The sequence below is a fragment of the Phaenicophaeus curvirostris genome, chromosome 10 (genome assembly GCF_032191515.1).
Source record: "Phaenicophaeus curvirostris isolate KB17595 chromosome 10, BPBGC_Pcur_1.0, whole genome shotgun sequence".
In the NCBI taxonomy this organism is placed as follows: domain Eukaryota; kingdom Metazoa; phylum Chordata; class Aves; order Cuculiformes; family Cuculidae; genus Phaenicophaeus; species Phaenicophaeus curvirostris.
Genome location: NC_091401.1, coordinates 14,332,181 through 14,343,749, shown reverse-complemented (window position 1 = coordinate 14,343,749; position 11,569 = coordinate 14,332,181). Strand labels below are relative to the sequence as shown.

Here is an 11,569-nt window from a genome sequence, read left to right as displayed (position 1 = left end):
ACAACAATCACTTCACAGCAATGCTGCGTCTCAAACACACAGCCATTCGCTTCAGGGCCAGTCCAACTCACACAGTGTTAGTTACAACCAGTCGAACTGAATCCACAATTTCTGATGTTATGGATATACAAGCCACACACAGTACCGGGCACATACAACACTTACAATATAATGATAGCTATCCCCAGCTTCAGACACCTTACAAGGTCTTGGCAAGCTATAGGAACCCCCCAGCTCACCTCACTACGCATCCTGACGCCTTACAAGGTCTTAGCAAGCTATAGGAACCCCCCCCAGCTCACCTCACTATGCATCCCATTGGGCCCAACAATTCCAGGGGTGAGCAATCTAGCTCCTTGTCATGGCGTGTAGCGTCCCATGCACGACTTACAGACTCATCCATCCCCTCTTTCCAATTCCCAGGGGCGAGCAATCTAGCTCCTCGTCATCGCGTGTCCCATACACGATTTACAGACTCATCCCCTACCTCCCCTGCAGGTATCCATATCCCCAAGTCACATACCTTGTCCGCCCACTGATGGGCCGTCTCTCTTCCCACAGTGATCGGATGGGGATAGGAGATTCTCCGGAGACATAGAACACCCCGTTCCCTACCAGTCCTGCAGCCGGTTAGAGAGGGTGTCCCATCTGGGTCGCCAAATTGTTTGGCGGAATCAAACTCTATAACTCTGTTAAGGGTTATAAAGTAGGTATGCGTTTATTCACCGGTGGGTGCGAGGGGGTAATCCTCCTAACTCGCACACAGTATGGTCTAACAAGTAGATAGTTATAGTGTAAAGACATGCCTATTCATAAGCGCCTACTACATATTCATGACCTTTCCCCGCTTCTTATTATAATTAGATTCGAGAAGCTTCTCCCATACTTGCACAGGCGCGGTGTCGTGGTCTGGGGCTCAGGGCTGAAGTAGCCTTCACCTTCTTCATGAATCATCCCTGAACCCAATCTGTGCGCAAGGCGCATTCTCATCCTGGTCGAGCTCCAAGACTGCAGAGACAGGTGCAGTCAGCTTTCTGTTGTTGTGCACATTTCAGCTTTCCCTTATCAGTGAATGTCTGTGAATGAGCTCTCTTATCAACATCCAGGGTCTTCAAGGTCTTTACTAGCAGACAGTGTGTATTTCAGTGAGCTAAGCCTTCTAAGTTTTTCTAACTTTTCCCCTATATCATATGCCAGCACATCACTGGTTTCTTCTTGCTCTCACTGCCATTTCACTGATCAATAAAGCTTTCTTACGTTCAAGCTCAACAAGCAACCAGCAACCAGCTTGTTAGTTAGTTCATTTTGTAGCAGATCTTGCAACTTCATGCTTTCACTCTTTGATTATTTACCTCTGTAAACCCATGACATCCCTTTTCAGATTCTACCGGGTTAAGCTACAACAGTGAACAGTTACCTAATTTAAAAAAAAGTATATCTACAGTTCCTGAATGCTAAAGGGAAGCATGAAGAGCACTGTATGTGCAAATCTTGGGCTGCCCTAACACAGGGTACCTGCACAGCTCTAGTTCATCACAGCTATAAAAAGATTATGAAAAACAATCAAAGGACAGAAGTGCGTGCACTGAATTCTAAACCAGCTACTGGATTCTAAACCAGCCACAGTTATGGGAGGAAACACTGCCTTGGGTGGAAGTCTACCCAGCAGTAGAAGTTAAAGTTTCACCATCTGGAGCTTGGCTTTGACAGCTTCTCCTTAACTTCACACAATGCTTTCATTAACAACTATCTTTGCATTGGTGAAGCCACCCTTAAGAGCTTCCCTTGAAATCTTCCATCTACAAAACCAGAACCTCCTCCTCTCTAATACACCTTCCACAGTTCAATATACAATTTTGTTTGCCTCAATTCTCTCATGCGAACTAGATTTCTGTCCTGGCTCTTCCTCTCTTTGACAGAAGCTACGCAAGATAATGATATTCTGAGTCAGCACAAAGCACACCATCTAGCAACAGTGCAAAGATGAGTATTTTTCATCAGAAGTTCCTTCTTAATTTAGTGTTAAGTGCATTACCAAATTCAAGGGCTTCCTTTTGTGAAGGCAATGATTGTTAAAATGCACGCTGTTAGGTTGCATCTAGGTCAGACTACACTGCTGCATGAATACCAAGCCACACTTATGACTTCAAATATACTTTCATTTTACATATATGCTTTCTGTCCAGGGCAAGCTTAATATAACCCCTCCAGCAAAAGAGCAGGAAGTGTCAAAACCTCCCTAAACACTTAATCTGAGCTCTGCCCTGCCAAACTGCCTGTTTTTGAGAGTTACAGATCAATTACAGACCGTAACAATTAAGCCAGAGTCATAATTTCAAATGCAGGGAATAAGCACACTGGTTGACTGTATTGCCAGAAGACTGATCACCTCTAAGCCTGGCTGACCTGGAAGCTATAAAGTCCAAGAAGCAGGAGTAACATAGGTCAACTCACAGTAACACCTCTGAAAAAAGTTACCACAGATGTACTGTTTTAATACAAGTTTTGAGATAGTTCTGAAGAGCTGAAAGAACCGAATAAGAGACATGAAGCCTGGCTCCATATTAAAGGCTCCCAAGGATTCAGTTGCAGAACACAGAAGTGAAAAAAACACCGCACACAACCTCCAAAACACCTACATAAACATTTGCAAAGTGATCTCTGAGGAAGCGGAGGCCAGACTTCATATCGAATACCTACTGTTGAGAGAAAGGTTATTTAATAACGTTCCATATTCAAGGACTTGATGCCAACTGCACATGAAATTCACTCCAAACATTAAGCAACTGCTGTCCTTCATTTGTTAACAGTTGTTTGTGCCAGCTGGCACTTCAAGTGGACAAGAGTTTTCTAATCACTACTCACTGAATCTCAGCTGACCAACAGGAACACTTAGCTGTGCAGATGTAACTGTATTCACACCTAACTGCAAGAACACATTTGACTAGTATAAGCAATTCATGAACAACTCCAAAAAAACTATTATAGGTATAGCACAGATCCAATGTTTTCAGCTACTACAAAATGACACAAGATAAAAGGATTCACTGGCATCTCCTAATGAATTGCTCATTTTTAATCACAACTGTCCAGGCCCTAGTATGTATCAATAATAAAAAAAAAATTAAAAAGCTAAAAACAGTGTACAGTTTCGCATAGAGGCAACATATGAATAGAAGCACATCCTTTTAATTTGCTTTGAAGTTGAAAGCAATCCAAACAAAAACGTTGACTTTTACGGAGTAAATGCACATAGTTTATAGCCAACTACACATATGCAAGAAAAACAGCAAACCTCACATGAACATCGAAGTATTCTCAAACTGTCATTTGTGAGTGTTTAGCTATGACTGAGGGCATACTAATGTTCACATATGCAGGGTAGGCAGACTCTTAAATAGAAGATCCAAAAACGTACATAATTGAGTCTTAACAGACAGAAAGCTGAAAAAAGTAGTATATTTACCTAGGCACACTTCAATGTTCAGCTTGTTTTCCCAATATCAACAGTTTAAACAGGTATCAACATTTACAGAGGTTCCCCAATCTTTTGTCTCCAGAACCATTCTTTTAAAACACTACAGCCTGAGGAATGTTACAAATGCCATTAGAAGAACAAAACCAGAAGAGCAGAACTTGTCATTAACAAACATCTCAATCAAAGGAAATAGATGGAGTGCATTATGTAAACTGGGACTGTAATAGATAGACAATGTTGATATACAGACAGGCTGACATATCAGTTACAATTGAATGAAAAAAAAACCAACATAAATCCCTAGTGTAAGCCTACTTAAAACAACATAGGCCAACAGATCAGAGCAGTAACAGCTTGAAGGCTGGGCTCAGCCCTCTGCAACATACCACAACATCTGCTTCCACACAGCTCTGCAGTGACCAAACAGGTAAGAGACAGGCTGTGAAATGGGACTGCATTCACTGAAGCAGTGAATTCACTTTATAGCTTTCCAAGTTCAGGCCACTTTTGCCATGTGCCCCCACTGTGCCAGACCCTCAGTGACAGCCAGAGCCCTGGCAGAGGAGCCTTATCCCTGCCAGGAACGCATGCTTCAGTGTCATCTTCTGACTGGCTCCGGAAACTGCAGTCTCTGTTTCTCCCACATCGAACTGGTTGTGGGGTCAAAATTAACAGCGTGCATTAACATTAAAGTCTCATCTAGGCAGGGGAAACTTATGGGAATTAATTAGTTACAGGGATTTTTCAGACTCTCAAGACCTTTGCCTCTATTACAGCAGTATGACAAATACATTACATTCACATATAAAATCAAGATGACCATCTAAGTTACAAGAGAGTTAAAACACACTCCTTTCAGTTCTGTAGGTAAGGATATTATTGAGCATAGCATCAACTTATTCCCTTTGAGTTCTTATAATAAATAGCAAGGAAACTACATAAAGATCTTTGGGAAATATTTCAGAGGTAACTTTGTCCTGGTAGTTCGAAACAAAAAAAATCTTAAGAAACTTTGGGTTTCTGTTTTATGTAAAGCAAACCAAGATGATCACTCTGAAGTTTAAGCCATTGTTTAACCACCCATTAAAAACACGGAATAAGCAGCTGATTGTCTGGTTTTCGTTATTGTTTCCCATATTCAATTGTCCTTCTTAGCATTTTCTACACTTTGCACCTCCATGGGGTCTGTTTTCATCACCCAGAGAAGGTCTACTCATGGTACCCAGCAAATTAATAGGTGACACAAGTAACCAAGGGAAAATATATGCAATGAATAGAGAGGAGCTGCTCTCCAAGCCTAGGCTAATCAAAGTGTGTGTTCATGAACTCCAAAGCTGAATATTGTTTTGGCCAATTTAAATTTTGGCTGTGACTGAACAATCTGTACAGCCTGAAGAGTAATTCAGTTTCTACAGACAAAAGTTAAAGTAGCTGTTCCTGCACTTAATCGAGCTAGCTGAACAACAGCATTACAGCAGAGGCAGGGCAGAGGCAGGAATGCTCCAGATTTTTCCTAAAAAGATCACTAAAAAAACCCACTAGAACACACATTTAGGTACTCCTTTTTTTTTTTCTTTCAAGCAAAAATTGCAATTTGGTGGGCACATTGTCTTTAAAAAGGTAAAGTATCATCTTCCAAGGAGAAAGAAGCCACTACTGCCAAGCTTCCACCGTAAGGTCACTGTACGTACTTTAAGTGGCTTTAAGTACAGTAAATTACATGAAGTACCCCAGTACTGTGACACAGTGTGGAGAACATGACTAGAGTAAAAATAAAGGAAAGCAAACAAGAAAAGCCCAGATCGATCATTCTGTAAGCTTCAAGCTTTTACCACAAAGCCTACAGAACTACTGCAAACAGAGATGCTATGTATCTACAGCATGAAGTCGTTTATCCTGCACAGCTTACATGGAAATCTAACCACATGCTCTAAAACCAAACTGCATGTTTTGAACACAGTATAGTTACGGATAACAAGTAAGAAGAAAAGTCAGAAGCCCTATGAAGGCCAGAAAGTGTGTAAGGAGTCATTCACAAAATAAAGCCGTTGCACACAATGTACAGTTTATGTGAACTGAAGTACCACACTGGAAGAGTCAACAGCACAATTCTGTCCACACCAGTGTAGCAGCATTTGTATTCAGAAAGCTATTGCCCCAAATTAGTAATCATCATCTTCCTTATAAGGATCATGGATGCAGACTGAGAAATACTCAAGGTGCACGTAAAGATTTGTTTGGAAAGCTGAAGAAGTCCTTGTTAACACTGAACTCCTGATTTCGACAGTAACTGTATAGTTATGGAAAACCCTGAAAATTAAGACAAAAAGTTAAGCCTCAGTGCTGAATGCAACACATCGGTTTGCATACAGAACAAAACCCAATGCTTGAATATTCAGTTTGGAGGACAAGGTTATACTGCCAGCGGCAGTTCTGCACACAGGGTCAAGTTGGAAGAAGTGATACTCAATTGGGATTGGTTACAAAAAAAATTCTGCTGCAATACCCTCCATCGTTCTGCAAGGAGGCTGTTTGTACTGAAAAAAACCTGTCAACTTAAATGTTTTTCTGGTTACCTTAGCTACATTGATACGTGTTCTCCTCACTGTACCCACCTAGAGAAACTGGTAATCCAAGTCAGGCTCTGCCAGACACATTAGGGTACTACAGCTTTTTCTTAGGTAGCACAAAACTATTTGAGTGAATCCTCTTTTCACAAATGGTAGGCTGCACTACTCAAGGTTCCTCACATTAAGAAACCTCTAAAAGGCTATGAAGTTTAAGTGACCTGAAAGGTTGGAAGGGAAAAATTATGTAGGAGGATGCTTCATAGGAAGGAAAGTTCCAGAAACAGGGTGATGCAGAACTACAAGTCCACACACACCAATACTGAGAGATTGATAACTTGATGATTAACAGTCAGATCTCTCACTATTCTACAACACTGCTCAAACTTCAAAGTAAAAACAAATACCACCTTGTCAGTGAAGAAATAACTATTCTGGGTCCCTGCACCATATTTTGTCTTGAGGTAGCAACAAGGAAAACCTTACACATTGACTACTACCTCAGTCTCCATGAGTCTTCAGAGCAACTGAACAGAAGTTTCAGGTATGGAAAGGTATGAAAGTACTGTCCTGCCCATTCTTCCGACAGGTTACTGTGCAGTAAAAAAAAAAACCAAAACAAAAAAGATGTAGTTGAGAGCAACCACTAAGTCAGTAAGGCTGTCCAAGAACATATTTTATGCTCCCTTCCTCACCCATCAGGTCTCTGAAGATGACTGAACAGCTTTGTCTAAATTAACAGATGAAAAAAGTAACAATTTTTAATTCAGAAATGTATAAAGGCATTCCCTACGGGGCAGCTCCCATCTGTCACACTGTCAAGAGACCATACAATAAGGCAGCAAAATTATTTGTAGTTGCCCGCAGTCAACCTTCTTTTTTGTCCATAGCTGGATGTTCCTGATAACCTTCCTTCTGCTCACCACATTGGCACTGACATTCAGTGGTCCACTCCAGTCCTTCAATCTTCCACCTTCTTCTAGGCAGCCTTGTCATGCTGCTATCCATCAAGCAAGTAGACTACTACTTCATAGGTTGACATCATGATAGCTGTGTTTGGAATCTGTCTGACCAGATGTGTAGTTAAACCTCGGTAGAGCGATCCATATCCTTCTTCTCGCACAAGCAAAGATAATGTCTGGAAGAAAGATCTGTATTTTGTTCCCTCTTCTCTTAGTCTTGTTCGTACAACCTCTGCACAAAGAAACACATGTGGTTATGTTCACCACTTCATTATCTTTCCCAGAAACCAATTATCTTACAATCTTTCCCTCTTCCCAAATTTCAGTTTCAAAAGAACAGGAAGACAAGCAGAGAAACAAACCAAGTACGCGTAAAAGGAAAACAAGTTCATTTTTTTGGCAGTATTAGATATCCAACCAGGCAAAGAAAGTTAATTCGCTTAGTTAAAATTCAGAGAAGGACTGGTTTAGCTTGTAAGTAGCCACTGATATAGTACTCAATCTATTAACACAAAGCACACACAATTACTTTGCGGGAAAATTAGTTGCCAAACTTGACAGCCTGTTTACCTAGAATGGGGACAAGAACTTTCTGGCAAGTTATACAAAATTGCTGAGTATGTCGAGAGATACCAAGTGAAAAATGACCTTCTCCTTAAGTACTTTAGGCCACGCCCTGACAAATCCTTTGGGAAAAATAAACATTGCCAAAGAGGCCATGCGAGATATTCACTTAAATACTTCCATTTCTGAATACTATACTCGACTTGCTGAATCTAATGTGTAAAGCTTTAGACAAAGAAATGGTTCTTGAGCAAGTGAGCCGAAGACTGCTACAAATATCACTAAGAAAACCCCCCTTTGATGACTTTGACTCAGGCTGTCGGGTGTACATGCTGCACTTACCATGGGGATATGCTATTGATGTTGCACAGGTTTTAGAAGTGGCAGCAGCCATCATCATTCCAACGAAATCTGAAGCTTCTTTTGCCAATTCGTCCTCATTGTCCATGGTAGAAGCAGTCTTATGCTCCAGTAGTTTTCTCTTAATACTCTCATAAATAACAAAATGAATAACAGTCTCTGATATGCCTGCATAGGATGCTGACATTCCTCTGTAAAATCCTTTAATACCATCTGATCGATAAACTTTTCGAACACATTCAAAAGCACTCATTCGCTTTTCTCCACGATTCCTAAAAAGAAGAAAGCAAGGCAGACATCAAGCTGGTGCGACCTGAGACTAGAAAACAATTAAATAGGTCTGCTGGAGTGGTGAGACCATCTAGGAAACATCTCAATTGCTAAGCGGTTTCAAATCCAGATACACCTAAGAACAGAGAGCCTGAAGTTAAAATTTCAAAGGTCTTCAGCACTAAACACAGGCAAAGCATTGCACTGCATACAAGCCAAAACTTCATACAGTGACTACAGAAAAACTACAGGTAGTCAGGTTGAACAGCCCCTAGGCCTCATGGAAAATAAGCATTTTCTTATGCATAATGAGTTATTTCTCCTAAATTTTGTTTCAAATAGCTCTGCAATTACCCATCCTGTTCCAGAAGTACAGGTGTTGCAGTACAGCCTTTAGGAGTCTAAGGCTATAACTCGTCAGAACACACAAAAGCAGTGGTTAAGAGTTCAAAGAGCAAGCTTCACAGAATCACAGCTATTGGCAAACAACTAGGATAATCCAAAGGAAGCATATCAACCAATACGACACAGGTAGCTTTTATTTGATTCAGATAAACCACTACTCGTGTCAAGGAAAATGCTTAGACATGACTATAGAAGCTGATATTCGGTAAATAAAATTTTATTGCCATTGCTTGCTTACTGACTTGACTTGTGTGTATTTAAGTACTTTGTATACTGTATACAGGTATGCAAAACAATTACTAAACTATATAAAATATGCTTTACCACAGCAGTGAGTGCAGGCGCTTGTCAGCAGAGGTCTCCTGGGCAAGCAATTCCACAGAATAAAACCACAAATAATCTCATAAGAGGCTACGGCAACTCATGAATGCTGCCAAAGCAAGACGAAGTGCCAGCAGCTATTGCACCAGTAGAATGAGGCACCACTAGATGGCAGAATTTAAGTCCTGATGGTTTAGAACCTGCAGAAATGCCAAGTTACCAAGCCCAACTGACATAAAGAGAGGACACGTGTCACTGCAAATCAGATCTTAATTAAGCTAGACAGCAGACGCTACCAATAACTTAGGGGCTGGCACCAATGTGCTGACAGGCAAGAGAAGCTGAGCCTCCAGCTACACAGCTCCAGGTGCACTCCAGTACAGCCCTGGATGGGTGCACTGACACAGACTGCTCCAAGAGTTTGTCAGATGCATAACGTAGACCTGAAAGCAAAAACATTTTCACTTTGGAAACAGAACACATGCCTTCTCCAGCTCTTAATGGGGTAAGAGGTCCTTGTGAGAGCTTAAGAGACAAGATCAGGCCACAATAACACCACAGGCCAACTGGTTTTGTGCCTCTGATAAATGAACTGGAAGACCTGAGAATGTAGAATGTGCAAGACTAGCCCACATAATAGCAGTGTCCTACACAAAATTACAAGATCCTTCTTCAGGTCTCCTACATGAACAGTGTGCTTGATATCATGTACAGAAATAACATGGACAAGAAACCCACAGTTTTACCCCAATTTCCTTAAAGCCCTATAGTTTAAGCAATTTAACTGATTCATCAGTAAAAAAAAGCCAAGCAGAGGCACAAGATGCCATCAGGCTGCACATAGCAGCAAAAGCCCCTCAGAATTAGTCATGGAATTAAGACCCCAATCACACTATGGCATTACAAAAAAATCTCAAGATAGAACATCTGGGATACATTTACTATGGTCACCTTGCAGCTGAAAATATACCTGCCAAGTGAGTAGTAGCATTTTTTCTCTTAAAGTCTGACAGATCTCCAAATTAGGAATATATAGCTCATTGATGTATTTAGGATGGCTGAAGAAAGAATTTCATACTGCATATTAAGTTTTCAGTAAGCAAGTCTACAAAATGAACAAGACAGCTGCATTGAGACATTTATACAGTATTAGCCTGTCCCTACAGATTTAAATGAATGGGAATACAAAGGTATTTCTTCTCCATTTGCATAAAATTGTATTTCATTAAGTTTTGTAATAAACTGTTTCTGTTATTGATTCTGTACTAAGTCCAAACAACATCTACTGAGTAACCCACATTAGGGCAAATCCTGTGTTCCAACTCATGAAAGCAGCCTTCCACTCTGTGCAGAATCAAGCTAACAGTGTATTAAAAAAAAAATATGAAACCTAGGATGCTTCAGGCATTTTTACAAGCTTTTGCTAAAATATTTAAATCCTTGTTCCAGGAGTGTTTAACTCAACAGCTAAAATGAAAAAGAATGTATTAGTGAAGGAAAATGTAAGCACACAGTTGGTAGAACAGTATTTTAATGACACTTAACCTTATAATTTATTCCACATTTGCTGGTCAGTCTACTGTAGTGCCTCAAGCACAACTCAGAAGAGATTAAAATAGAGAAAAATGATAGCATAACTTGTACATAGATTAGTATCAGCTCCGTAATTCAAAATGCTGGATATCAGAACAAATTCACCACTTAAGTGAAACCCCCTCACGCCACTAAGGTTTCCCATTGTTATCAGTAGATTTTCTTCAGAAGATTCTTACCTTGCATCAAGCTGTAATCGTGTCTTCACTAGCCAAATGGGATTAGTTGCTGTGATGGCAGTAAAGCCTAAAATATTTAGAAAGAGAAGTTAGATGTGATACTATCACAAGAGCAACTGCATCTAAGTTTGAAACCCACATAGTAAGGTACGGTGGATGCAAAAACTCAGACTATACTGATTTTTACAAAGTACCCACTGTAACCCTTCACTGATATTTTATGAATCCATACAGTCAAATTAAAAAAGACAAGTGTTTAATGATGGTACTAACTAAGCTTGATTTTCAGCAAGTGACCCCACATAAAATAATCCCAATTGCATACATTTCTCCACCTGCCTAATCATACCAACCCTGTTTTGACACCATAGAATACAGCTATCTAGACTAGTATTAGCCAACTTGGCAAACATCAATAAGGATGCATTGCAAATACAGCTATAGCAATTTGAGATGGTATAAAACAGAGCCAATTAAATTTGCTACCTGAAATACAATCCAAGTTTAAAAGCATGCAGACTGAATAACTACCTACTTCTGACACACTTAAAAGGCACGTGTTACTCTAAGTTGAGACCTTTTAATACTGAACTATAAAGAGCAGTTAAATTTTGAGCACTATTGTTATTTAGTATTGAAAACAGAGATTGTTGGTTGGCCTAGGAATACTTTTACAAGCATGAGCGTTTAAATTGTTAAAGTAAATAGTATGACTTACAACTATCCAGACAGACAGCAACTATTTGGGCTTGCATAAGGGTTAAGGGTTAAAGCTTTGATTTTCAGTCCACGAAAGAAAAAAAGGAAGAAAAGGAAAAGGAAACAAATTAAAGAAAATATAAGGAACAGCAGTAAGATCACTCTTACTTC

General features: G+C 40.1%; 1 protein-coding gene across 1 annotated transcript in view; it reads right to left on the bottom strand.

Annotated features, from left to right (window-relative positions):
- Positions 1 to 3,173: 3,173 nt before the first annotated feature.
- SLC25A36 (solute carrier family 25 member 36) overlaps positions 3,174 to 11,569 on the bottom strand; it is a 31,436-nt gene continuing 23,040 nt past the window's right edge. The window contains exons 5-7 of the mRNA XM_069865359.1: positions 10,700 to 10,766; positions 7,914 to 8,203; positions 3,174 to 7,239 (exon numbers count right to left, since the gene is read on the bottom strand). Coding sequence (XP_069721460.1) covers positions 7,046 to 7,239; positions 7,914 to 8,203; positions 10,700 to 10,766 — 551 coding nt within the window. The 3' untranslated portion in view covers positions 3,174 to 7,045. The remainder of the gene's footprint in view (positions 7,240 to 7,913; positions 8,204 to 10,699; positions 10,767 to 11,569) is intronic.